The sequence below is a fragment of the Etheostoma cragini genome, chromosome 6, assembly GCF_013103735.1.
Source record: "Etheostoma cragini isolate CJK2018 chromosome 6, CSU_Ecrag_1.0, whole genome shotgun sequence".
NCBI classification, from domain to species: Eukaryota; Metazoa; Chordata; class Actinopteri; order Perciformes; family Percidae; genus Etheostoma; species Etheostoma cragini.
In genome coordinates, this window is record NC_048412.1 from 13,394,261 (window position 1) to 13,420,773 (window position 26,513).

The 26,513-nt window shown below is 40.9% G+C and overlaps 5 protein-coding genes across 7 annotated transcripts; 4 read left to right on the top strand and 1 right to left on the bottom strand.

The window, feature by feature from the left end:
* The first annotated feature begins 818 nt into the window (after positions 1 to 818).
* On the top strand, positions 819 to 10,501 carry wdtc1 (WD and tetratricopeptide repeats 1). Of its 3 annotated transcripts, none has more exons than XM_034873711.1 (16): positions 819 to 984; positions 1,502 to 1,665; positions 1,806 to 1,889; positions 3,347 to 3,393; positions 3,967 to 4,078; positions 5,206 to 5,393; positions 5,502 to 5,684; positions 5,795 to 5,889; positions 6,028 to 6,143; positions 6,243 to 6,318; positions 6,435 to 6,531; positions 7,237 to 7,407; positions 7,503 to 7,738; positions 8,087 to 8,258; positions 8,456 to 8,648; positions 8,905 to 10,501. In XM_034873711.1, the coding sequence occupies exons 2-16, from the start codon at positions 1,600 to 1,602 to the stop codon at positions 9,115 to 9,117; spliced, it is 2,049 nt and encodes a 682-aa protein (XP_034729602.1). In that variant the 5' UTR covers positions 819 to 984; positions 1,502 to 1,599; the 3' UTR covers positions 9,118 to 10,501. The 3 variants fall into 3 exon arrangements, with proteins under 3 accessions (XP_034729602.1, XP_034729601.1, XP_034729600.1); XM_034873710.1 differs by having other exon boundaries at positions 820 to 984; positions 8,084 to 8,258; XM_034873709.1 differs by having other exon boundaries at positions 865 to 882; positions 1,526 to 1,665; positions 8,081 to 8,258.
* Positions 10,502 to 12,151: 1,650 nt separating this feature from the next.
* LOC117945969 (transmembrane protein 222-like) lies at positions 12,152 to 16,007 on the top strand. The gene is made up of 6 exons (XM_034873714.1): positions 12,152 to 12,396; positions 12,651 to 12,735; positions 12,925 to 12,956; positions 13,054 to 13,150; positions 13,236 to 13,366; positions 15,175 to 16,007. Exons 1-6 carry the CDS (start codon positions 12,152 to 12,154, stop codon positions 15,260 to 15,262), a joined length of 678 nt encoding a protein of 225 aa, XP_034729605.1. The 3' UTR covers positions 15,263 to 16,007.
* A 267-nt stretch (positions 16,008 to 16,274) lies between these two features.
* Positions 16,275 to 18,452, top strand: LOC117945966 (trophoblast glycoprotein-like). The gene is made up of 2 exons (XM_034873712.1): positions 16,275 to 16,715; positions 16,937 to 18,452. Exons 1-2 carry the CDS (start codon positions 16,456 to 16,458, stop codon positions 17,910 to 17,912), a joined length of 1,236 nt encoding a protein of 411 aa, XP_034729603.1. The 5' UTR covers positions 16,275 to 16,455; the 3' UTR covers positions 17,913 to 18,452.
* Positions 18,453 to 18,905: 453 nt separating this feature from the next.
* kdf1a (keratinocyte differentiation factor 1a) lies at positions 18,906 to 22,620 on the top strand. The gene is made up of 4 exons (XM_034873713.1): positions 18,906 to 19,274; positions 19,583 to 20,646; positions 21,040 to 21,114; positions 21,905 to 22,620. Exons 2-4 carry the CDS (start codon positions 19,602 to 19,604, stop codon positions 21,985 to 21,987), a joined length of 1,203 nt encoding a protein of 400 aa, XP_034729604.1. The 5' UTR covers positions 18,906 to 19,274; positions 19,583 to 19,601; the 3' UTR covers positions 21,988 to 22,620.
* A 2,282-nt stretch (positions 22,621 to 24,902) lies between these two features.
* On the bottom strand, positions 24,903 to 26,310 carry nr0b2a (nuclear receptor subfamily 0, group B, member 2a). Its single transcript, XM_034875231.1, has 2 exons — positions 25,692 to 26,310; positions 24,903 to 25,548 (listed from the first exon to the last, which is right to left on the bottom strand). Exons 1-2 carry the CDS (start codon positions 26,224 to 26,226, stop codon positions 25,307 to 25,309), a joined length of 777 nt encoding a protein of 258 aa, XP_034731122.1. The 5' UTR covers positions 26,227 to 26,310; the 3' UTR covers positions 24,903 to 25,306.
* Between the last annotated feature and the right edge of the window lie 203 nt (positions 26,311 to 26,513).

The following is a 26,513-nucleotide window of genomic DNA, read 5'->3' on the forward strand; positions in this document are numbered from 1 at the left end:
GTCTTTTCTACATTGTACAATGCACAATTAATAACGATCCGTATGCTTGTAACAAGGTTCTGCCTTATGTAGAACACTAAATCCTCCTTGTAAGGCTTAAGTCTGATAATTCCTGTCATTACAACAGTGTACTCTGGGTACATTACTATTGCAAGACATATTTAGCGTTTAATATCACAGTAGTTCAAGATGTTTGCCTCGTTGATGAGAAAGAAAAGCTTGTGTAAAAAAAAAAAAAATGAACGTAGCTGAAATTAAAGAGCTGCCGTTTTTTTTGTTTTTTTTTACCATAAGTAATTCTGTTGGTTCTTGTGATACATCTTATTATCTCCATACAATTCTTCATCAGTGCAAAAACAACCCTCAGATATAATATCCGGGTGTTTTAATTTGACTCAGCATATCCAGCGTATGCTCGAGTCAAATCACCAATGCTGCTACTAAAGGACAGACCTTTGAACTACCCTTGTTCATCTGTCTGGACACATGCATGCTGTATGCATTTCTTCTTTCTCATGCTCAGTGACCAATGTTTACATAAAGCTACTGTCTCACTTTATTCCTTGCTGTCCAAAAATAAACGGAATTTGTCCTAACTGCTTGGAGAAACCAAAATTGTTGGTTTAACAAATAGTTAGCAAATTTCTGGATGAGACCGAGGAATTAGTATTTATTATCACATAAAACACGGTTTAGACTAACATTTTTTGCAGCTGAATTTTTTTTTGTGTTTGCTTTACTATGAATTTGTGCGTACGCGCTGATTTATGGGGAAAATGCTTTTATTCTGAAATAAACATTGACCGGAAATGATTGATCTGTTTTCGCGAAACAAACATGCGTATGCTCAGTGGGAGGAGGGTTGTGTTCATGTCAGAGAAGGTATTAGCGAGAATCCTGTCAACAAACTCACAAAGAGTGTGATTTCTGACGTTTATTAAATGGACATTTCTTGACAGAAGCCTATTTAGTTCAAGGAAACCGGTGAGATTTCTTATGCAGTCCTGCATTACAATTAAAGCGTTGCAAATATTAACGTTGACGTTACCTGAAGTGGACGTTTTGTTTAGCTAGCAAGGTAACGCAAATACGCTAACCAGCTAACGTTACCTGGTAAACGGCAGGTCTCTTAAGGGCCTGATGCATAATGCTAGTTGGCTAACGATTCTTGTAGGCTAACAATGCATTAATGTTTAAATAATTGGCAGTGTTTTGCCAAACAACCGATTATAACACTGACAGAGCTGCATAGCTAACATTTAGTTAGCTAATGCCTTGTTGCTCGTTGACGGAAGCAACCCCACTGTGGTTGGTACTGAAGGGAGCAAATAAAAGTCTGTTGACCAGCACATTTTGCTATGTTATTGTTATGTTTCATTATATAATAAGTGAGCAGTGAAAACAGCTGATCCATTGTCGTTACCGTTGCTCTATGACTGGCATTAAACCAACGTAAAATCACTGTCTTGTGATTATGTCCTTCCTGTGTTTTCTGCCATAGTTTTATGTTTTCAACGTCTTTAGATTTATTCTCGAAAGAAACAGCGTGAATGTCAACTGAGCGCTGACCCCTGCAACCCCCAGCCCAGACCCTAATTGATGTTTCGTGGTGAGGCCATGACTGCTGTCAACATCACCAAAGACATCCTGCACCGGCAGATCAGAGTGAGTCAAAACAAATGAAAGAGCATCCTATGAGCTATCTTAATTGGGCTAACCAGAAAAGCTAACCACATTTTTTTTTGTCTTTTTATTTTTATTTTGTTTTGATCCTTTCTAATGTACAATCTGATTCATGTCTTTAGGACAAGAGAGCATCAGGCTTCCAAAGGGTGTATCATGTCACTGACCCTTTCATCAAAAGACTTGGACTGGAGGCTGAGCTTCAGGTCAGTGACAGCAAGTGTGTGTTTGTGTGTGTGTGCGTGCGTGGCGTCACATGTATTACATTATAGACATTTTAATTATATACTGTATATCTTCAACAGACATTAGACTACAAACAGGTTTGCTTGTTCATGGTTAGTTGCTTATTGAATAGTAGATGAAGGATCTGTTGTGTTTCTGCTGAGGGCTCCAACAGGCCAGAGGTTGGATGTTTTGAGTTGTTTTATCCACAGCAATACATCTGGATCTCCTCAGTGAGCTGGACAAGGTGCAGCTGACACGTGGCACTGACCTATATAATGAAGAAACAGTGTTGTAAATTTAACATTTGTTAATGGTCAGTCTCTTCTCTGTAAGGGTCTGATCTTCACCAGAGAGTTTCAGTGACCTCAGGCTGCAACAAGAAAAATTAATGTCCAAGCCTCTAAATGATCAGTGATCCTACATTTCACTCTCTGAACACACCCACACCCCTCACAGCCAAGTAACACATTAAAGTGATGCAATGAAAACTCTACTTCCAAACATGAGCAAATAGACTTGCAAATAACTATAAAAACTGGAGAATAATACGTTTCACCTTTATAATATTGGAAAACAAACAGCTGATTATAAAGTCCGTCTCTAGAGTCATTAGACCCAAACACATCTGAATATAAACCTTAGAAGAAAGCTTTGTTGCTTGCTTTTTTAAATGCTTTTATATCGTTTGGTTTTAGAAAATTAAATAATATAGAAGGATTATTATTGTATGTTTCATTATTTTAAAATGTTACTTATCTATAGAACTGGGCTTAGCGTCCCTTATTGTATTCACTCATTTTGCATTTATATATCTTTATGTTTTGTATGGAATAAATAAAATGCCTTCAACAAAGAGGGTGTGATTTTTTTCTAAATATTTCAAACTAAATATTTACACAACAAATTAACAATGAAGCAGGTTCTAAAAGTAGTCCAGAAGTTTGAAATTCATTGAAAATAAGTTATTTATAATTTACAAAAGTTCAGGCAAAGACCAAAAGGCAGTGTGTACATATACAAGAATACATAGAGTAGCAGGCTGCCCTGTGTGCAGCAGGCACGTCGACGCTCGCGGCCCTGATTTAAAGTTCCAGTCAGCATCACAAAAGTACACACAGTGCATGTGTCACAGTTAAGTATTCAATCAAATGCATAGTTATTAAATCAGTTGATTTCTGTCCAGACTTTTACAACTTGACCGTCAACACTTTATCTTCCATAAAATAAAAATGATGATGTGTGTAGTGTGCTGCTGAGATGTAAGCAGATAACCCACTTTGCTGCTACATGAAAGGCTGTGTTCAATTATATGATGGTTTTATATTATGTCTACGCACACAGGTAACTAATTATATTATTTATTTACAAAAGTGAAAGAGAAATATTTCTGTGTATTATCAAATATTCTTACACTTTATAATATCTGTCTTCACAGGGCCATACTGGCTGTGTGAACTGTTTGGAATGGAATGAACGCGGAGAGTAAGTCTTATTGATTTCACCTCATGTACAATTTTAGTCTTTGATCTGGGATCACTAGCTGCTTTAGCTCACCATATAACTATAGTCTTATCCTTAGGTACATTGTACACACTGCATGTACCATGAAGGCCTATTATGGCCAGGTTATATGTCCAAATAAAAATTAGTATGCTGTTCTATATGCCAAAAATGATACAACAGGCCCATCATTTCTCACTACTCTGTTATGGTTTGAAATTCCTCAAAAAATGGCTTTTTAATTATTTATTTACCTCACACTTGACATCTTCAGTGCTCAATGAGGATTTGATTTAAATTACCAAAAAACAACAACTTCAGTTTGGGGTGAAATTGGCAAGAAAACCCACCAGCAATGGATCCAGCACATTTAAAATCTAGTTGTATTAGACTAAACGGCTAACCCCAAGGTCTATATAGGTACTAACTGTATACAGTGAGTCCTCTATTGCACATCTTAACACGTTTCACAGTATAAGATTTTAAATGGCATTAGTAGTAAAGGGCCTAAACAAATGTTGCTTGACTTGTCCTGGTAATTCTTTTTGTTGTCAGTTTACTGGCCTCTGGCTCAGATGATCAACATGCCATCATCTGGGATCCATTCAAACACAAGAAGCTTACAACTATGCACACAGGTCATGCAGCAAATATATTCTCTGTAAAGGTAAGGAGGACTGATTGGAAGATGGATGCATTAAATGGCAGGAGGGAGAGGGGGCTGAAATCATTTAAAGTGGCTTCCTTTAAGTACACAATGAGAATCTAGTCATAAAGCAATAAAAATGTAAAATTCTGTAAAAGTTGAATGCAAATGCACTGCTTGTAAGACACTCTGCTCTGCTTCACCTCACCCTTTTATTTATTAAAAATGTTCTTGATGAAACAACAACACTTCCGGTACAATAGGTGGCACTGTTGGCCATGTAATGAGTGACTTGTTTGACTGAAGACCATCTTTGTACATGTTTATTTATTTACTGTATATATATATATATAACATAGTTTATAATACATATATAGAACATATGTTATTGAAATCAGAATCAAGTTTGAAAATAGACTTTTTGTACAGTTTTAGATTTTAAACAAAAAAAAGACACAAAAGGCAAAATTACAGAGAACAACCAGTTATACAGAAAATGCAAAGAAAAAGAAACAGGGAATAAATAAATAAAAGAAGACACACAACCCACCCATGCCACCCTGGCTTAGTTGGAATAATATACGTACAAAATATAACAGAACTTAGTCTGGTAAGACTTGTAAGTCTGCAAAATATGATAGAAAAGGCTGCCAAATGCACAAAAAAAGCTTATCAGTGTCATCTTTGTGTACGTTTGACTATGTTGAGGCTGTCCAAGGCAAAGATTTATTACCGTTTCCATATACAAATCACAACAGGGGCCAACCAATGTAGCTTTGTGACTGAAAGTTTGGGAATGAGGTCAAATACTGGAGGGAATAGGGAAAGTGTAAGATCTTATATCAAATGTGTATAACCTTTTTTTTCATGAATGCTTTAGTCCGAAGTCCAAAATACAAGTCATCAGTCCGCAAGTCCAAGTCAAGTCACAAGTCCAGATATTAGAGTTTTTACCCGGACTTAAGTACTCCATCACTGAAAAGAGGGAATATCAATGGATTGTTGTTTAAGTACTCTGTGTAAACACCTTAGTAATCCCTTGATCTACTGGCAATAATCAGAGTACAATGTGTTTGAAAAAGAAGCCATTGTAAAACATTGTGTCTATACTTATCAATTCATTCTGGTGTTTTTTTGTGTCCATACAGTTCCTCCCTCACTCTGGAGACAGAATTTTAATAACGGGTGCAGCCGACACAAAGGTGCATGTGCACGACCTGACGGTGAAGGAAACCATCCATATGTTTTCTGATCATACGAACAGAGTCAAACGCATCGCCACAGCACCCATGTGGCCAAACACCTTCTGGAGTGCTGCGGAGGATGGCATCATCAGGTAAGAATCCAATCCTGATTTCACCTTAATCCTTTAGTTAAGTCAAAAGTTACCCCATGCCTAATGTTGCTACAGGTAATGTGTCTACTTTCTCCTTGTCATTTGCAGACAATATGACTTGAGGGAGAGCAGTAAGCGCTCAGAGGTGCTTATTGACCTGACGGAGTTCTGTGGTCAGCTGGTTGAGGCCAAGTGTCTAGCTGTCAACCCACGGGACAACAACTACATGGCAGTGGGAGCCAACGGGCCGTTTGTTCGCCTTTATGACATCAGGATGATTAACAACTACAGGTTGATTTAGTTTTTTAAGTCATTCTATATAATACTTATTTCCAAACCACTCAAAGGTAGTACATTCCCCATTCCAGATTTTAACAAGTTTTCTTTTCTTTGTTACACAGGAAATCTATGACTCAGAGCACATCAGCAGCTGTGCACACATTCTGTGAAAGACAGAAGCCCATCCCAGATGGAGCTGGACAGTATTATGTTGCAGGTGCATATGTGGTTGAATTGTCTGGTATTAAATGTATGTAATGGGGACATTTGTGTTGTAATGACAGGAAATGTGCAGGTTGAAAGTGACTGTGAAGGATGCGGTTGTATAACATTACCTTATGTTTGAATGCTGCAGGGCACCTGCCAGTGAAACTCCCAGACTACAATAATCGCCTGAGGGTCCTGGTGGCCACCTATGTCACCTTCAGTCCTGATGGCACCGAGCTACTAGTTAACATGGGTGGTGAACAGGTATTGCATCTTAGAACACAGGGAATGTCAAGAGAGTTATTAAGTTGTTTCTGTGTTTAAAGCATTTACTTTATTTGTTAATGATTATGGTTCTTCTAGGTGTATCTGTTTGACTTGACATTTAAACAGAGGCCATACACCTTCTTGCTTCCAAAAACGTGCCAGTCAGCAGCAGGTAGGTCTGACGTCATATATTTTATTATCAAAAGATCTTGAATGGTGCCTCAAAAAGGTACATAAAGTACCGTATCTCTAGATGTATTGGTGGTTTCTGAAACTTTGGCTTCCCAGGAGATGTACAGAACGGAAAGACAACCAATGGCGTCTCCAATGGAATTCTCTTGCCGACCAGCCATATTCGATTTGCTGGAAGCAAGATGCACTCTAGGTTTGTTTTCTCACCCTGTCAGTGATTGTTTTTTCCTACACAGACTTCTTAAAGGTCCTAGATTTTAAAAACCAAGATTTTAATGTATTTTATATTTATAAAGGAAATAAATAAATACTGTTAAAGTATCAAAAACGCTCAATCCACAAAGAAATGTACACAGGCCTCATTAAAAAAAAAAACTGGGCTTTTAAACAAGCCATCAGGACTTTCGTACGGTAGTGTTGGCAATGTCGCAATACCATACATAGGTAGAAAGTGCTCTTACTGGCCTTCCCCGGCTGCAATGATGGTGCAGAAACTCTGAGAGTGCAGATGTGCAGTGCGGACCTGGAAACACTGACCAATCAGAGCAGACTGGCGGGGGGGGGGCTTAGAGAGACACCAAAACGGAGTGTTTCAGACAGAGAAAAAATACAGGGGAACGTTCAATAGCAAAATGGTGTGCATCGTTATGCTTCGGTTTGCGAGTTAAACGCCATGTTTCTTGGGAATTGTCTCTGTGTGTGTGTGTGTGTGTGTGTGTGTGGTTTTTCGCGTTTGTGGGTGTGTCAGAGACATCCGATCAGCAGCCTTGTGTACCTTGTGTCCCAGTAGAAACACAAAATAAACAAGTATGAATAGGAAAATGAGCCTCCAATGATATATTTAAAGATGAGCATGGACACACTTGAGTTATGTTTTACTTTGCTCATTTTGTTTTAGTTCTTCTGAGCTCCCGGCTCACTTGGAGATGTTAAAGCAGCAAGCTAATGATGCATTTGCACATCAGCAGTGGACGCAGGCCATCCAGCTGTACAGTTTAGGCATTCATCATGCCAGCTGCAACGCCATGCTGTATGGGAACCGGGCAGCAGCATACATGAAGCGCAAGTGGTAGGCCTCGTTGTATCACTGAACAGACACCATCATCTTCTCCTGAATGCTATAAAAGCAGTTATCAAGTGTTCGTTAACATGTGTCATTCACAGGGATGGAGACCATTATGATGCTCTCAGGGACTGCCTAAAGGCTCTGACTCTAAACCCTGGTCACCTGAAGGCTCATTTTAGGCTGGCACGGTGTCTGTTTGAGCTGAAGTATGTGTCCGAAGCTCTGGAGTGTCTTGATGATTTCAAAGGAAAGTTTCCAGAGCAGGCTCACAGTAGTGCCTGTGATTCCTTGGATAAAGATATCAAGGCAGCACTCTTCACCAAGACAGAAACAGGTAGAAAAGAGTGAACTGGTACTTTTGATTTGCAGCAGCTCTCGTTTGTTAAATAATCATGTACACAGTTTGATCTTGAAATGAACACACAGACTACACTGCCACTGGATAATTCCTTTACTTACAAAGTATGTATATTCAATTGGGAGAATGAAACCGATAATTTTACACAAGCTAAAACAAATCAGTTTTAGACACTGGTACTATAAGTAAACAGCTGTTTTCAATATGTGTAACTATGCATATAAATGTTAGCCTTCAGTTTCAAGTGTAAGACAGCCTTTGATTGTTTGTAAATGTATCTAAGTGACTCTGTTAATAAGTTTGTTTTGTTCCCCTCACCAGCAGAAGATAAGAAGTTCAACAGCTCCATTCGATTCCACTCCACTCCATTAAGTCGGAAGGAGTCCATCCCTGAAGATGAGTTGGTGCTGAGAGAGCGCAGCTTTGACTACAAGCACAGATACTGTGGTCACTGCAACACTACCACTGATATCAAAGAGGCCAACTTCTTTGGAAGGTCAGTAGACACACAGCTCAGTGCCCATTTAATTGTATATCAGAATGCCTTTCACATCAGACGAGGGAAATGTTTCACACGTTAAACTTGTGTTCTGAGAAAGAAGTTTGATGTAAAACAGTTGCAATTTTTTGCGATAGATACTAAATACGACATGTCCCGAGAACACGGTCTGATGGGTTACTTTTTCTCTACAGCAAAGGCCAATACATTGTCAGCGGTTCAGATGATGGCTCCTTCTTTATCTGGGAAAAGGAGACCACTAATCTGGTGAGAATCCTGCAGGGGGATGAGTCCATAGTCAACTGCCTGCAGCCGCACCCGAGCTACTGCTTCTTGGCTACAAGTGGTATTGACCCTGTGGTTCGATTATGGAACCCCAGACCAGAGGTAAACAACTGAAACTCTATTAATATATTCTGTACATGTTGTCATATTTTGAAAGTTGTGGCCGTTGTTTGTCATAGTTTCCAAAATCGTACTGATTCTTAAAAGTTGTATGGATCGGTCATATTGGAACAGTACATTAATTGATTGTGTTTTTTATTTTTGTTTTACTGAGCGACTGTCACTCAAAATGTGATCTCAGTTCATTTGATGTACAAACATCTGACGGCTGATTCTGTGTCCCTTTCTCATGAAACAGACAGAGACTGAGAACGGGCGAGTGGTTGAGGACATGGAGAGTGCTGCTCAGGCGAACCAGCGACGTATGAACGCTGATCCGCTGGAGGTAATGCTGCTCAACATGGGCTATCGCATCACAGGCCTGCGTGGCGTCGGCCTGCATGGCGTCGGCCCGGATGGCTCAGATGACGAAGACAGTTCAGAGGGACAAGTACAGTGTCGGCCAAGCTAAAGAAACTGTCAGCCATTCTAGAGAATGGCTGTAGGAAGCGAAGCACTCTCCTAGCTCCTGTTTTGAATCTTAATTTCTCCCCACCCCCCAATCTGACAGAAACATTGAGTGAATGTCTTGTCACATCTCTGCACTATGCATCGCCCTCCCCTGTCCAAAGAGAGGACTGGTGGAGACCACTTTGGGGAGAGGAATTCACGGAGGGTGGAGAAGACACCCATCTCACCCCCTTTTAAGCACCTATCTCAGCCTCACCTTCCACCCAGTGTTGACAGGGGGACATCTTTTGAGGAGAGCACCTTCCACATCACTCCCCAGTTTCTCGCGAAGAAGGAGGAGTTCAGCACTTATCCTTCCTCAGGTTCATGTTGGAGAGACACACAACACGTAAGAGAAGCCTGTGCTCTGACGACCTATTTTGAGGTCAGTCAGGCCACACAGTCGCAGTGACTTCCATGGAGGATCGGATCGCAGACCAGAAGACGGTGCTTTGTTGCATCTCCTGTCTGCTCTGCAGTTGGAGCTAAAAGTCTTAGTGCCCGCTCATTTAAAAAAGGCTGCACACCCAAGTCATTCATTCTGAGTTAGACTAGGTCATATTTTCAGTTGGGGTTTTGATCACAGGAAGCCTAGAATGAATTGTCACTCTCCGAGTTGTGGAAGTTGTACTGTTGCTCTAACGAAATGTATTTATAAACTTTTTGTTGTTGTTTATAACTGTCAGAAAAAAAAGTGGTTTCTTCTGCCAAAGCTTGTCATTTCAATGGCCTAGGATTCATATCTGTTTTTTTGTTTCATTGAAACATAATTTTGGCGTACTGTTCTCAATTTAGTTAGGACGTTTTACTACAAAAAATTGTTGACAAGATCAACAAGATATTAGAGAAACATTAGTGATATAAAAAACAACGTCATTCAGTTTTTGGATATCAATTAAAATCCCATCAAATGCAAATGTCCTTTGGCCTTAAATGTCAGTGTGAAACTTCTGTTGGGTGTAAGTGGGACACAGATGCTAATTTTTGTTTTTTGGCAACTCGCCGCTTTTGGTGGCTATAGGTTTCCTTCCTACTTGCCGAGTGGCTCCAGCACTATTCCTCTGCTGCAGTCAGGTGTTCAGTCCTGATTGCATGATGCATCTCTGACCATATTTGTGGGCAAAAAATGACACAGAGCCATCCTAACTGTTGCTAAGAGAACAGCTCCTTGGGTCTCCTATGCCTCACATGGGGTAAATGTAAGCAATGGGTCCTCATTGACAAAATGCAACACTCTGCTTCCATGTATTCTATTTTGTTAATTAATTCGAGATACTATGTTTTCTTTGCGGACTCCATAATAACCTTGGTTGCAAACAAAGTAAAGAATGAAATTATTGAACATATCTCTATTCTCTTGTTTTTGTTCTTTATATGGTAACACTAATGATGAATTGTGTGTCCTTTTAGTGTAACAGTTACACATCAGATACAGCTGTGCTGACACTACTAACTAGGCTGGGAAGATATACTGTAGGTGAGGCTAAGGTATGAGCCTGGATATCCTGCTCATTCATCAGTGTCTGCTCTACTTCCTGCTTTTGCTGACTGTTGGGCAACACATATGAGGACAGTATATCACAAGCATAAGTAGTTAGGGAGGAATCTCGTGCCCCATATACTGTACAGTAATGAGAAAACTAACAATTTGTAGATGTTTGAATAATGTTGATATAAACAACACATGCCCATTCAACATTAAAAAGTAGCCATTTACACTCACCTATAGGATTATTAGGAACATCATACTAATACTGTGTTTGACCCTCTTTTGCCTTCAGAACTGCCTACGTGGCTTTGATTCAACAAGGTGCTGAAAGCCTTCTTTAGAAATCTTGGCCATATTGATAGGATATCATCTTGCAGTTGATGGAGATTTGTGGGATGCACATCCAGGGCACGAAGTTCCCGTTCCACCACATCCCAAAGATGCTCTATTGGGTTGAGATCTGTTGACTGTGGGGGCCATTTTAGTACAGTGAACTCATTGTCATGTTCAAGAAACCAATCTGAAATGATTCAAGCTTTGTGACATGGTGCATTATCCTGCTGGAAGTAGCCATCAGAGGATGGGCTATAAAGGGATGGACATGGTCAGAAACAATGCTCAGGTAGGCCATGGCATTTAAACGATGCCCAATTGGCACTAAGGAGTCTAAAGTATGCCAAGAAAACATCCCCCACACCCTTACACCACCACCACCAGCCTGCACAGTGGTAACAAGGCATGATGGATCCATGTTCTTATTCTGTTTACGCCAAATTCTGACTCTACTGTCTAAATGTCTCAACAGAAATTGAGACTCATCAGACCAGAAAACATTTTTTACAGTCTTCTACTGTCCAATTTTGGTGAGCTCTTGCAAATTGTAGCCTCTATTTCCTATTTGTAGTGGAGATGAGTGGTACCCAGTGGAGTCTTCTGCTGTTGTAGCCCATCCGCCCCAAGGTTGTGCGTGTCGTGGCTTCACAAAGGCTTTCCTGCATCCCTCGGTTGTAAAGAGTGGTTATTTCAGTCAAAGTTGCTCTTCTGTCAGCTTGAATCAGTCGGCCCATTCTCCTCTGACCTCACCAGCATCAACAAGGCATTTTTGCCCACAGGACTGCTGCATACTGGATGTTTTTCCTTTTTCACACCATTCTTTGTAAACCCTAGAAATGGTCGTGCGTGAAAATCCCAGTAACTGAGCAGATTGTGAAATACTCAGACCGGCAATTATATTGAACATACTTGTTACGGTATTTCTTTATAGTATCTTTTGTCACATTTTTATTTTTAGTTCCTATTCTATAAATTTATGTTGTTGACTATTGCCTTTATGTTAGTAATTCTTATCATCATCATCATCATCCTGCAACAAGTAGGCCTAATAAGAAATACTTGAAGGCTTAATACAATTTACAAAAGAGAAAAATAATATTTTTCTTTTGGTAGAAACTTTGACGACAACCGAATAAAAACACGGTAAGCAAACGCAGTCGACGCACCCATTCAAATGAACGGTGTTGCGTTTAATGACCGAGAGTCAGTTGTTCATCTGGTTAGCGACGTCTGCGCGCTTCCGCTCCCACGTCGCCTGGAGCCTATGCGTCACTGTCCTCTCATGTCACTCCAGACTGTGATGGCGGAGGTGGACGAAACCGACATAATTATGAACTACCACGGAGATTTCTTAAAAAGCGACAGAAAAAACAGCCGCTACCCGTACTGCATTGTCTGGACGCCTATTCCAATTTTAACGTAAGAAGCTAGCTAACACATCTCGTGTTTTTTGCTAGCTTAGCGTGTAATGTTATAGCAGGTTGTTATTTTGCTAACGTCAGATAAAATGATCGAAGCAGGTATATGTTAGCTGCTGACTGTCTAAAATAGGTTAAATCTCATGTAATGTATTACCTTTTAGTAAATAACTGCATTGAATGTACTCTGTTGTTTGTATTCTAATGCTCAATCAGTGTATCGATGTAATGTTGTCTTGTGGGTGCATCCTGCAGGTGGGTGTTCCCCTTCATTGGTCACATGGGTATATGCACCTCTTCTGGAATCATACGAGATTTTGCAGGATCATACTTTGTCTCGGTAAATATTACCTTTATTCTTTTTACTCAAAATGTATGTATTTTTCAGCTAGATGCTGGTGTGTAGTAACGCTGTTGAATTGTTAATTGGAGTTGCAGGAAGAGCAAAATTCCAATACAACTTAAAGCATAAATTTATGTATTCATTGTATGTTTTATTAAATTGTTTAAATTTTGGCTTTTTGTTCAGGAAGATAATATGGGCTTTGGTAGACCAACCAAGTAAGTGCATTAATTAAAATATTGTGTTTCAATAGTATTTCAGCCCTAATTATACACACATTTATATGAATACATTAATTGATAACTAATATTGTAGGTATTGGAAGCTTGATGTGGATAAAGTGTGTGGCAATGGTGCTGCTACGTGGGACAAAGCCGTGAGTGACGCATCTGAGGAATACAAATGCAGGCCGGTAAGATGATGTTTAGGATTTTTGATACACATATTTCTACATTGTATATCAGATACTAATAACACTTTTTTCTGTTTTGTTGAAGCACAATCTGTGCTTAGATAACTGCCATTCCCACGTCGCCATGGCCCTCAACCTAATGCACTACGACAACAGCACATCCTGGAACATGCTGAAACTTTGTGCACTGTCATTTGTTCATGGGAAACATGTGAGGTAAATATTTTAGCCTCAGTATGGCCATTTGTATCACCATGAAAAAACACGGTAGGACACAGAACATATAGAACCATGTAGAAATTCCAGGTAAACATCTTGGATTAATACTATAATGATAGTGGGATCTTCTTTTCCCATTTGGACATAACTTAGCATGCAGTGCACCACATTGGGCAGTAATATTTGAACACCACGTCGTTTATAAAACAACAATTACTTTAACATTTATCAGATTTATCTTAAATTACATTATAATTAAATTACTATCATCTGGCAGACACTATGTGGGTAAAATAGCTTTGTCAAGGACACTTGTATGTTGACAGATACATCCTGAGATTGAACTACCAACCCTGATGGTTAATCCACGCTGTGATTTAGTTACAGCTGAAAACATGTCAGTTACATGGGTTCAATCAAATCAAATACATTTTAATTGATATAGTCCACAATTTCAAAATCACAAATTTGCTTCAAACTGCTTAACAATCTGTACAAGCCCCGTTCCTTAAAGCCCACTTTGGATAGGTACATTTTAATGGGAAAAAAGATACAGGCGGGATTATTTATCCAGGACAGACGGACATACAGTAGGTTGTGGTACAATATATTCTGAGAAGACAGAAGAGGCAGTAGGAGCATCACGTGTTAGCAGTGGGAAAATATGGTTGCCAACAGTACTGGGCTAAACGCATCTGAAGCATGTTTATAATAGGGTTAGGCGGTAATACGGTATACAGCAGGGTCTTAGAAATAGCAACAGTTTCAGTTTCAATACCATCCTCAAAAAAAATGCAATGCACTTATATAGGAGATAAGGATTAAATATGAAATATAACTTATTTATATAATTTATTGCCAAAGAATTCTGTGGTTGTCATCACGTGACAGTGAGGAAAAGGGGGGCGAGTCGCGCACAGAGTGACCTGGTCTCGAAGAACAACACGACTTCTGCAGTTTGGCAGCATTTCGGGTTCCGACCTAATGAGAAGGGAGAGGCGTTTCAGTATTAGTGTTTGGTTTTCAGTTTCTGAACGGTGTGGGCACAAGCCAACAGTTTGGTGACGCCTTCTGAGCCTTACGACATAATTTCACAATAATACCGTAGACCGCGGTAAAATAGAGAGGAGGTTTGACAGTATCAAAATTTGGATACGCTCAACTCTAGTTTATAAGTTACGTGTAAACAGTAATTTTTGTGTCATCGATTTTTTTTATTGTCATACAAGAAAATACATACATTTCAAGTTACTGAACACATTTTTATATCAAACCCTCTTCCCCGTCCATCTCCACCCCCTACCCCCCAGACACATACACACGCACACACACACAAAACTTTCTCCCCTCCGCCATCCAGCAGGTCTTAAACACATACAGAGCATGTACAGTCTTTTTAAATTGCTTTGCTGCTGGACGCTTGTGAGCATTAGGAGACATATGGCCCAGAGAACCGCCATTGTTATTCTCCGCTGACCGACATAGAGACACCAGTTTGTGCTGCCTCTGCACATACACTTCCACGGCACAGGAGGCAAGTCGTGTAATTCATCATTGACGGCGGCGCTCCCCTCTGTGTCATCACTGAAGGTCACCTGCGCCAGCTGGATGGAGAGGACAGTAGGACCCACGCTGGGCCGCGGTGTGTTCAGGAGGAGGGAGAGGAGCTGTGGGCCTTGCGCGTTCTTGTCTGTCTAAAATACACAAGAGAGGGTGTTTTACCCCCTCTGCCACACACACTCTATTTACTGTGTCTAGGTGTTAAAGACTACTCTAACACACATTACCCTCTCTGTATCCTTCAGCTTCGCAGCTTTCCTCAAGACCTGGCTACCCTTTTTCATGCTGTGCGGAGTCCTCGGAACGTTCATCCTAACTTTCAACCTACAGTAGTGGAGGGAGCAGTCCAACGGGATGACTTACAGACTCATGCTTATACTTTATACGTTGTTATTGGCTGTAGACGTGAATGACGGTGGTGTGTTTTGACGGGACGTTTGTTTGCACATAAAGTCCACATGAGGGACTTCATTGTGTGTTAGTGATCTAGTTTCTAAAAGGGTATTTATGGGTAAAGCCTAGCTGTTAGTGTGTAGTTTTGAAATCAATATGTTTCAAAAGTAAAGATCTTTTTTTTTTTACAAAATATTTATGATTCGGTAAGGTGAGTAAGCTACAATGTCTTCAAAATCCACATTTACTGTTTTTCACACAGTGGGCTCTGTGTTTTTCTTCATATTATAAGAGTGTTGCACCACAGTGGAGCAACACTGCTAAATCCAGAGATGTACTTTTTCATGAATGGCAGTGATGAATGTGTTTCCGGACTGGCTAATGTACATTTCAGTAATGAATCGCTACAAAAATGGATCACATAATCTTAATGCTAAAAGTATTCATCAATTATTTGTCTAAGACATACAAATCACAACCAAAGATAGACATTATGTAGGACCCATTTGGCAGAAAAGTGGTATTGTGTTGTAAGAAATGCCCTCCTCTTTCCTCTGTTATATAAAGACAATGTAAGATGTTTACTTTAACCTTTAACGTGAGTATATTCTTTGCTTCTCTCCAGACAAAAGGCTTTCTAACGGTTCATCCTCATGCTGAAATACCACATAAAATGATCTTTATTGATTTGTTGTATTAAGCTATGTACCCAAAAGAGTGTTCTTTATTATTGTATGTCTCTATCAGTTTGATAATTCTGTTTCTATAACTTACTTTTGGATGAGCTGTATACAAAGCCTTTTAAGTCTCCCCTGGCAGACTGTGGTGTAGGTCACTGGCTGATGCTCTAACCGTTGTCTGTACCTTTAAGGGAACCACGTACCTTTTCCACCCAGCGGATTCTGCTGATATGAACTAGCATCAACCTTTATATCCATAGTGGAGCACATGAGGAGGGGCTGATGCTGGAGCACTCTTTGCTGCCTCTAAAGCATTTGATTAGTTTGTTAGAACAAAATCTGTGTTTAGAATTTGATTTGTTAATTCACATGCAATTGAGTTGTTGTTGTTTTTTCCTGCTGTAATTCAATTCGTTTTTTTAATCTTTATTTTTAATTGACTATAAGTCGGGGATGTTTGCTTTTGCAGTCCGAGTGTTTTTGGGAATCCTTCTCTGTGCACCGTACCAGTGCTTGGAGTGTCCTTTTGGCTGTGAGTGTTTTGCCGTCACTTGCACAGTAAAATGTGTTTCTAAGGATTTGCTCACGGTGCCTCAAAGTATTCCAGGATATGCAAAGACTGTCATCATCACAGGGAATAATATACACTGGATTGGACCACATTCCTTTACGGAGCTGGAGAATGTCACCAACATCATTTTAAGCAATAATAGGTGAGAACGGCAGTGTTCATTTTGTTTTGTTCATGTACATTAAGCCATATTTGGACAATATGACCATATTTGTTGAAGTGTATCCAATAAATAAATGCTGTTAATAATGTTGTCTGTATTGCTTTACTTTGACAGTTTTGTTTAGATGTGAGTTGTCCTCAAGCATGAAAATAATACAAAATGTCTCAGGACAGATGTTACAGTGTTAGTCATCTTCACAGGATTACAGAGATGGCATCTCACAGCTTCTCTGCTTTCATCAGCCTGCGCTTTCTGGACCTTAGTGAGAACCAGCTGGCCCTCATCCATCCACAAGCTCTCAGCATACCCGGCAGTCCCCTTCAGGAACTCAACCTCAGCCGCGCGCTGCACAACTTCACCGCCCTGACGGACCTTACCACAGCTCTGCGCTGGGGTGGCCTCAGGGGGCTCCTCCGCCTCGACCTCTCTGGGAACCAGCTCAGCCTGCTACACCCAGGTATGTTCTCCCACCTTCCTGACCTGCAGCAGCTCTTCCTCGCTAACAACTCTCTGATGGCTGTCAACAGTGGAAGCTTTTCTGGTATCAACCATCTGGAGATGTTGGACCTTACACACAACGCCTTCACGACATTCAGGGAGGATACTCTACAAGAGCTGAAAAAGCTTGGGAACATCCGGATCCTTCTCGGAGACAACCCTTACACCTGCTCCTGTGAGATTAGTAACTTCGTGGCCTGGCTGAATGAATCAATGGCTCAGGTAGATGTGGATGCTGTAAGGTGTGCCTCACCGAGAAGGTTCAGTGACACCTGGCTGCAAGGGCTCGGTGTCCGTGCCCTCGGATGTGATGTTCCAGTACAAGCAGAGGTGGCTGACCTCACTCTGCAGACGTCCTATGTCTTCCTAGGGCTGGTGCTGGGGTTTGTGGGCATGATCTTTCTGTTTGTGCTCTACCTGAATCGCAAAGGTATGAAGAAGTGGATCAATGAAATGAGAGATGCATGTCAGGACATTCTGGAGGGATATCACTACCGATATGAGATTGACTCAGACCCTCGGCTGGGGCACATCTCTGCAGATAACAGAGGCAACATGGCACAAGGGCATTTAGGATTGCCTCTGTCACGCCAGCTGCAAAATGACACCTGTATGGTCCAGCTTCCTACAGACACACAGGTCACACAGCTGACAACCTTGTCACCTGTGAACCTATGATCTTTTAACGAAGATAGAATAATTTAAAGTAGATGTGAGATGCCACTAGATTTAGAATTAATGTTTTTGAGCTTCCTGTACATACCGCAGTTATCACTTTTAAATCTAACCAAGTGCCTTTGTGTTGTCGAGGCACTTGTACTCTATATTGACCTTTACATTGTGTGTTTATTATGCATTTCATAAAAACATAATACTAAGGATACATTGAAAACATACTCTCATTTTCTGTCAACTTTGTTTTTTGGTATTCGTGTCATCACATTAAATATCTTAACATACTGCAAAAGACTGCCAGAAAAATGAATGATATAGATAGCTCACTGACATAATAAATGTATATTGACCTAAGAAACTGAAATCCATAGGCACCCAGTAAATTGCATAATAAGTACTACGATTAATCTTTAAATGCAATCTTTATTGTGCTAGAATTCATAATGTGACCTGTATTACAATATTCAAAGGGATAGATATTAAATCTACTGTATGATATGAAATATTTGCATTAATTACAAAATAAAATAAACTTTGGATGTATTCCCTTTTTTGTGCCCCTGTTTTACTATGACTGCAGTGCTACATAGGCTCATTTTTCTCCAGGTGAGGTGGCCCTACTATTTCAGTTCAAAGAGTGGGTGATAAAGTGTTTCCATAAAGGAAAAATAGGGCAGAATGAAAGATAATGCTTGGTAAAAACACCTGCTGCCTCTGCAGCTGTGCACCTCTGTGTGCATGTCAGACCTACCGCGCGTGTGTGTGTGTTCACAGCATGTGTGTGCATACATATATGTATGTACTTTATGTCTAGTCTATTTGTCACAATGTAAAGTGCAGAATTTCACCATCAGTTATTTAGCATCACATGGTACTAAATAACAATTTGACAATATTGTGTCATTTTCTTTTCCATTTTTCTTTGTATTTATTCACTGGTCCTCTTGTTGTCTTTCATTGTCCTTCCTCCTCTTTCCTTCTTCTGCCTCTGATATCCGCCCTAACATGACGTCACGACTCACCTGTGGGTGGGTGTAGGATCTGGGATTAGCTGTAGCCGCAGGTAATAGCCAAACATTGGAAACTCACGGCAACACAAGACTAACACGAGACTGAGTTTTACAACAAAAAAAAGGAGACGACGCGAGTGAGCCAAGTTGCGTTGTTCGGTTAAGGCTTCAGACTTCAGGTTTGCAAAGTTTGTTGTTTCTTGGAAGTCACCTGGAAATCTGTGGGCGGTCGAAATCCGTCTTTCTTTCTCTGTTTGAAGCGCTAGCAGAACTTTTCTCTGTGAGACTTCCGCGGTTTGCTCGCCGAACAAGTTATCTGGGATAAAAGACAACCACAAGCGTTTCCTCCTATGCGGTAAGTGAACTTTTTGTAAGTTTGGGTGTAAACTGTTTTTCTGCACATGTACTGTTGTCCAAACATGCACCAAGAGCGCGACAAAGTGGGTCAAATTCTTAACAGGCCAGCAATCAATGCACTCAGTGTATTTACATTCTCAGAATTTCAGGGAAGTTGCTCTACTGGCAGCTAGTGTTAACAACCTAACGCTTTAATTCAGGTTAATTTAATGTGTTATGATGCGTTTAGTGCTGCAACCCTGTGATGCAACACAAGAGGATGTTTACACCTGGCTATTATTTCTAAACGTGCTTCTCCCACACCAGGTCCCAGGTATTGTGAGCCATGCCTGGCCACAGCACAGGGGCTCCCCAGGTGTCCTGCCACCATCAACGCCATAGCGCCAGAGCAGAAAAGCACAGACCATCTTGGACTAAATCCAAGGACAGCACGGCCAGCCAAGACTCCTACAAGGATCCTCGTGGGGAGCATCTACATCAGAACCACACTGATCACATCCGGTATTCAGAATCCGAATGCAAGAATGGCCGCAGCAGAGGCCACCCGCGAAATGGCAAAGGTCGGGGCTCTGAGACTATAGGATTTATTCCTGGGTCTGCAGACGGTACGCCCACCGGCAGACACGCCTGCGGCTCCTGCGCCTCCATCGGCTGGACTGGCTGTAAGGCACTTATCTGCTGTGTACTGACCTGTGGATTTTATGGCAGCCGAGAGCCCTGCGTGCCTGTTAATGAGAGCTCCACAGACCATCCTCCTAAAGCAAGCAGCGAGCCACAAACTCCTAATGGCTTAGCTGTGACCAACCCCACTTGTGGCATGGCTTTGGAGTCCAGCAAGTCTACCAAACCCTCTAAGTTGCCCACGAGTGACAGCTTCCGCTACCCTGATGTGCGCATTGGGGGTCGGACAGTACAGTATAAAGTTGCTCCCCCCAAACGAACCCGTACACCCGGCAAGGGGGAAACCCAGCGGCCAGTCAGCAACACCAGCCTGTTATCCCGTGAGGACTACGACTTAGATGACCTGAGTGACACAGGTACAGACATTGACTCTCTTATCACCAAGAAGCTGCTGGAGCTTTACGCCCTGCACCAGATTGACCAGCTGGCCAAGTGCACCTCTGACTCCTCGTTCTCCCGCAAGACCAACGAGATCAGCGAGCTCATCTACAGCATTGCTCAGGACTACAACCTTGAGGAGCAGGAGGCAGAGTGCAAGCTGGTGCACGGAGTCATCCGCATCAGCACGCGAAAGGGCAAGAGAAACAAGAGCCATCAGTCTACAGGACAGCGTACTAATGGGAGGAGTGACGGGACTCTCCCTGACAGTGGCAACGAAACCATGACCAACACTTTCATGAGCAGTGACTGTAAGAATGTCACGTCACAATTACCTTTAAATATTTACTGCTGTATGAATATTAATAAGATACCACATGAAACATGAAAAAATCTCACCACCATCTGGCTGCAACACACCAAATATACCAATCATCTGATCTGTTTTCCCTGAATGACTCACCGTGTCTGTTGGCAAGCTGTTTTTGTATGGCTCATAGTTTTTAAGCCCTAATACATCAGTCAATGGCCTCACAATAATTGGTTAATCTGAGACAAGTTGACACAGGTACACGCTGTCTCGTTAAACATATTGCACAATAGCCGAGATGACCAGATTAGTTCTATAATGAGAGTGCGTTAATATCTGTTGAAGCTCCTGGTCTCACTAGCGCTCATTTTGTCTTTTTTTTCCATCTCCACAGTTCCAGAGGTGAAAGTGTCCGAGCAAACGCCATCAGATGAGTTGGCGAGGAAAATGAGACATTACAGCGGGAGAAGTGAGTACATTGTGGGATACATATGTGTCTTCCTTTGGGTTGATGTAAAGGCACGTGAGAGAAATTAAGTTTTAAGGATTAGATTGCTTACTAGAATCTTTCACCACCAGAGTGTACAAGCGTGTGAGTAGTGGTTAGAAATATTGCACATTTTATCAAAAATTGTTCACATTGTGCTGATGGAGATCCTGTCTCCATTTGTCCTGGTCATTGAGGTATAATTACTACACCAGTGAATCAGTGTGTGGGTCTCAGGTCTTTGCATTCCATTGTACCTGCTGCATCTGCAGGCATTTTCTCACATCCTCTCCAGTAAAACACCACTCTTTAACCACTGAAAGCCCCACATTCCTTCCCTTTTCTTTGCATATTACAATCCCTCGCTCATTAGCTCCCTCCTCCCCTTCATCTGCCACCTTACACCCATTTACCAATCTGGCTCATTCTCTCCTGCAGCTCAGCTGTCATTCTACACCACCTGCCAGAGCAGCAGATCAAGTCCTATTAAATGTATACCACATAATGTCCCATGGTTTATGATGTAATTTTAGCACACAACTTGGGTTACATATGGATTATTGAGCAGCAGACTCTTTTCTGATGTTGTTCTGCGGCGAGCCAGTTAAAAGTACGGGGTGTCCTGTTACATGTCTTTGAATGAGGGTACACCCCTTTGTGTGTACACAACTTTCACTATGTGGCCTGTGACTGTGTCAGTGTCATGGTTAAACTTTTCATTAGTGCATGAAATGTGTTTTCAGTGCATTGAATAAAGTTCCTTCTCTCACAGCTTACTCCTCCAGCACCACCACACCCTACTCGCCCTACCACGACACCGAAACAGACTCTTCAGGCGCTCCTCTTCTTCTCTGAAGGGGGACAGAGACACACACAAGTACTTGAACTGACAAGTGATTTTGCTAACTAAATGGACAATGTTACCCATCTGCTGTCATTTTTGTTGTTGCTGTTACTGAGTGGAGCACCTTTTACCCTGGGTAGTGGAACTTCTGCTCAAAGGGGTCTAGCTAAGGTTTGCTATTGGGGTGTCATTTAAATTCACTGACCTTTTTTTGTTGTTTATTTTTTTATATAATTTTTTTTATCTCTCCACCAAATGACCAATGGAGGAAACAATTGTTTTTTTTACACAGGGAAAGACAAGGCCGTTTCTATGTATTTGTATGCAGTGTTGTTTCAAGTCATTTTCAGAAAAGAGAACATTACTACACTCCATGCAATCTTAGCAGTCAGGCCAGAGGATAGATACGGTGGTAGAACATAACCGTCCTCATTCTTGTCTATGATTGTTTATACAAGCCATTGCGCCTGCACTGTAAATATGTATGTATGTATGTATGCATGGGCTTATTAACGCCTGCCAGTTAGACTCCTCAAAAGCATGTTTTGACCTAAAAACTGCATTGTTAAGCCATATTTTGATGTACATATTTTTATGTCAATGTTGCTGTGTTTTTTTTAACCATGTGTGGCATTTGGCCACAGTTTTTTTTTTTTTTTTTTTTTTAATTCACAGATAAGTCTTGTTTTTAACAAAATAAAAATCTCCATGCTTGTTTATGCCATTTTGGGTGCATTCAAGAAAATATCTTCAAGGTGTTTTATGTAATCTCTTTCTCATTATACCTTAAAGGAAATAGGTAATAACGCTTCCAGAGCTTTGTGCCGATCTTTTTGTTCTCTCCAGACAAGCCAAAAATAATCTAGTCATGCAGCGCCATTTGTTTTGCACTTATTTTCTTTCATATATCAACATGTCTGTCCTTTGAATGGTTTTCCAATGCTGTGTTTTTAGCCTACTTTCTTCTTTATCTCTTTGGATTATTGTTGTCAGGCTCATCTCCCTGAGGTCACTGTGTTATACCAGGCAGACTTTTTCCGCCCTCAGCAAAAGAAAGAACTTGTTTGGCTGGTTCTGACTAAAAGGAAATAGAATCCTGGGGGTGGTCTTCATCATTTATTGCAAAGGGAGGAAGCTGTGCACAAAATCCGTCTCATCCTGAACATTGGGTCAAATTAGTGATAATATATAAACCTATAACGTATATCAGTCTTAAAAGGTTCTTTAAGACGACAGTTATGTTGTTGCAACTGCCAACTAAGAAATATGTAATTTAACGCTTGCAATGTGCATCAAAGATGAAAAACTATTGTGAGCACTTCACAAATGTATTGTCAACAGATTACAACAGCAGAGAGTAAGACGGACAGCATCAACAGAATTGTTCTAAATTCTGGAAATTATATGATTTGTTCTGAATATAGATTCAACAATTTCTTATTTGTAGAAAAAAACACCTACTCGACAAAGCCCAGTAAACTACATGCAAAGCAAGGAATCTGAATTATTCTGCTAAATGTTGAGCTTTTAGAGTTTGGTGTGTTGCAGTTGCCCTGTTCAACCCCGTTTCCTCAGGCTGTCTGCCCCCGCCAGCACATTCCTGTTTTACCTGAATGAGGTGTCATGCAAGAGCTCACTGTTTCACAACTAGCATACCACAGGCTAGGACAAATCAAGAGGGTTTGTTCTATATCAAATCTGGCCTTCAGATTAAAAGTAAACTTTTTTTTTTACCATACTTGATTTCTTCCACTTACCTTTGTGCATGGAAAAATGGCTCGGTTTAAGTTCACTTTTGAATGCGTCTGTGTGTTTGTAGTTTCTCAGATTAAACATGTAACTTGCACTATTTTTCATAAGAGGGAGACAAAGTACATAGTGTAATTCTTAGCATGCGTGGTCATAATAAACACAAAACAATAAAGGGGGCAAGGGGTTACTTTTCTCAGTTTTTCTGTCTTTGTGTAAAGTGGTACAGTTTTCACATGATTATGGAGCAACCCTGACAATTAACTTAGGTTTCAACACAATCTGGTAAAACAAGAAGAACACGGCACGCATGAATCAGATGTGGTTTCTTAGAAAGAGTTGCATGCATCACTACAAAGACTCGACAGGCTGGTTGCTTAATGGGTTAAAACCCAGTGTTTGCCTTCAGTTTTACAGTAGCCTCAAAATTAGAATTTGAACTTTTGAAACCTATAATCACCAACAGTTTTACTGTTTAGAGATACTGCTAGATTCAGTTTTTACGCATTTCCAGGGAACTTGCTATCTTAGGAAACCTTGAGAATTTTAAATTATGGGGCTTGAGCAATACTTGGCTGTACAACGTGTTACTAATAATGGACCTGTCTGGGGCGACCTTTAGCTCACCCAGGTACAGTTGGAGCATCCTTTTTCAGCCTATCATCCCCTCTCTCTCTTTCCTTACCTTCTTGTCATCTATAGAGGCAATAAAACCCCTAAAAAATAAGCTTAAAAAAATAAAGATGTACATGTAAAATGTAGGAATGAGTTTCACCACTAACCAATCCACTTATTACTGCTAATTTTATACTAAATTCATTGTTTATAAACCTCATTCATGTGAAATTATACCTCATTTTTGAGAAAAATATCTGAAATGACAAAAGTACTTCAATAAATAACAGTAGTTACGATTGAGTGGATTATTGCAGACTGTCAAAGTTGAGTCAAGGTACTAATTAGAAACCATTACATTGTTTCCTCAAATACTATACAATGTAGTAAAACACTAAATAGTCTATGTAAGTAGAGCCCTGTTCCTTTATTTTCTTTTCTTATTTTTGGGTAATTTGCTTGAAAGAAACCCAGATTTCTGATGTAGAAACTTTTAAAACAGGTCAAATTTGACCCAAGGACCACAGAAGGATTAAAGGATGGAGACAGAACTTCACTATTCCGTTCATGTACAAAAATATATTTATTTGAAATGTTCTGTAAATGCAGACTTATTTACAACATTGAAGAAAACAGAAAAGATCTCCTACATAAGATACCTACAAGAGTGGGTACTGGCTGCCTTCATGTGGATATTCAAATCTTTCCACTACAGCGGATAAAAGTTTTTCAGACTAGGCTAAAGTGACCTGAGCTTCAGCGTAAATATAAGTTACTCATAGTCTCATATTCACCAGTTCACTTTTTTTTGACGGCTATCGCAAGAGCAGTCCACTGTCGGGAATTCCTTTATCTCATGAGGACACATTGCTTGGGTTGGTCGACGAAAAGGTCTGAATCACCACCGTTGAAAACATTGGATTCAACTTTGTCCAGGAGAGTTACATGAAGTCGTCCTTGCCTCTACTATCTGCAGAAGAGCATGTCAACCAACAACTCCATCAGATCCGTCTGGCCTATCACGGGCCGGAAGAAGAGTTCAGTGATGAGGCTGGGTGTGATGCTCTGCAGCATAGAGGCTGTGAGGAGGATTTGAGCAAAGCGCTCCTGGTCCCCTCGGTGAAGGAGCTGGACCACCTCGCTGAGGGCATGCTGAGCCTCCTGTTGCAAGCTTTCAACAAACAGAGCTGCCTTTAAATCTGGGACATCTGTTAAATGTAAAGACAAGAAATTAGATATTGTATGACGCAGTTTTTGCAGTCTTCTTTCAGCATTGATTGAAAATGTACTCCTGAGAGTACGTTTTTTTTATATTATTTTTCACAACAGACAACATCAGATAAATACACACCTGGATTAAATAGTGTGGTCCCTTTGAGGTATGCATATTCCTTTGGACTTAAATCCAAACTCCAAAACTTTTTGAGGCAGGACTTGAGTTTGCTGGCACCGGCCATGGTGGGCTGCTCCCTCTCCATCTTAGGGCTTTCCTGGCGGTTTAGGAGAATCTTTTTCAGCATGCTGTCAGCACACGTGTCCATCACCTCAAAGTCCACATGCTCCTGGGCCAGACCCAAGATGAAGAGCGGTGCCCAGCAGCTTTTGAGAAGTGCAAACTGGTCATGTGGTGGCATCTGGTTAAACGCAGGTAAGTTCTTCATGAATTGGACAGTTTTAACCAAAACTGCTGACGCTTCTTTGCAGATCTCAGATGGCCTTTTCAGGCATACTGTCCGTCGCAGCACACAGGTGCATCCATGAGTTATGGAATTGTAGTTGAAGCAGTTTTGGCTTGGCGGGCTGTTATCCATTTGGCTCAGGATGTTGTAGAGGATAGGATTCGAAAGCACGTTGCGGTTAGCTGCACAACGACACCCATTATCCATTTTCAAAGGTTGTAGAGATCTATGTGGTTAAATGTAAGAGACCTCTTACAGTTTGGGCTCTGCGAGAGCTGCTGCTGTTTCCTCCAGTGTTTCCCTGTATTTATGAGGCCAACCCACCCTGCTAAGTGGACCTTGACTTGTCAATACACTCTCTGTGAATAACAACCAGATCTGCCAGGTGATTGATGGAATAACCCTGGGAAACCGATAAGCTTTTCTCAATGAAAAAGACCTGGAGAAATAACGCATGGCTATCAAGAGGGATGGGCCTTATCTCGTAGACGGTG

Excerpts from the sequence above, each read along its gene's own strand:
- wdtc1 (XM_034873709.1), top strand. The coding sequence starts at position 1,600 with ATGTTTCGTGGTGAGGCCATGACTGCTGTCAACATCACCAAAGACATC. Across the intron at positions 7,739-8,080 it reads CTTCACCAAGACAGAAACAG|CAGCAGAAGATAAGAAGTTC; the intron begins GTAGAAAAGAGT and ends TGTTCCCCTCAC. Across the intron at positions 8,649-8,904 it reads TATGGAACCCCAGACCAGAG|ACAGAGACTGAGAACGGGCG; the intron begins GTAAACAACTGA and ends CTCATGAAACAG.
- LOC117945969 (XM_034873714.1), top strand. The coding sequence starts at position 12,152 with ATGAACGGTGTTGCGTTTAATGACCGAGAGTCAGTTGTTCATCTGGTT. Across the intron at positions 12,957-13,053 it reads GGCTTTGGTAGACCAACCAA|GTATTGGAAGCTTGATGTGG; the intron begins GTAAGTGCATTA and ends CTAATATTGTAG. Across the intron at positions 13,367-15,174 it reads GTTCATGGGAAACATGTGAG|CTTCGCAGCTTTCCTCAAGA; the intron begins GTAAATATTTTA and ends TGTATCCTTCAG.
- LOC117945966 (XM_034873712.1), top strand. The coding sequence starts at position 16,456 with ATGTTTGCTTTTGCAGTCCGAGTGTTTTTGGGAATCCTTCTCTGTGCA. Across the intron at positions 16,716-16,936 it reads ATCATTTTAAGCAATAATAG|GATTACAGAGATGGCATCTC; the intron begins GTGAGAACGGCA and ends TCATCTTCACAG.
- kdf1a (XM_034873713.1), top strand. The coding sequence starts at position 19,602 with ATGCCTGGCCACAGCACAGGGGCTCCCCAGGTGTCCTGCCACCATCAA. Across the intron at positions 20,647-21,039 it reads CACTTTCATGAGCAGTGACT|TTCCAGAGGTGAAAGTGTCC; the intron begins GTAAGAATGTCA and ends CCATCTCCACAG. Across the intron at positions 21,115-21,904 it reads GAGACATTACAGCGGGAGAA|CTTACTCCTCCAGCACCACC; the intron begins GTGAGTACATTG and ends CTTCTCTCACAG.
- nr0b2a (XM_034875231.1), bottom strand. The coding sequence starts at position 26,226 with ATGGATAATGGGTGTCGTTGTGCAGCTAACCGCAACGTGCTTTCGAAT. Across the intron at positions 25,549-25,691 it reads GACCACACTATTTAATCCAG|ATGTCCCAGATTTAAAGGCA; the intron begins GTGTGTATTTAT and ends TACATTTAACAG.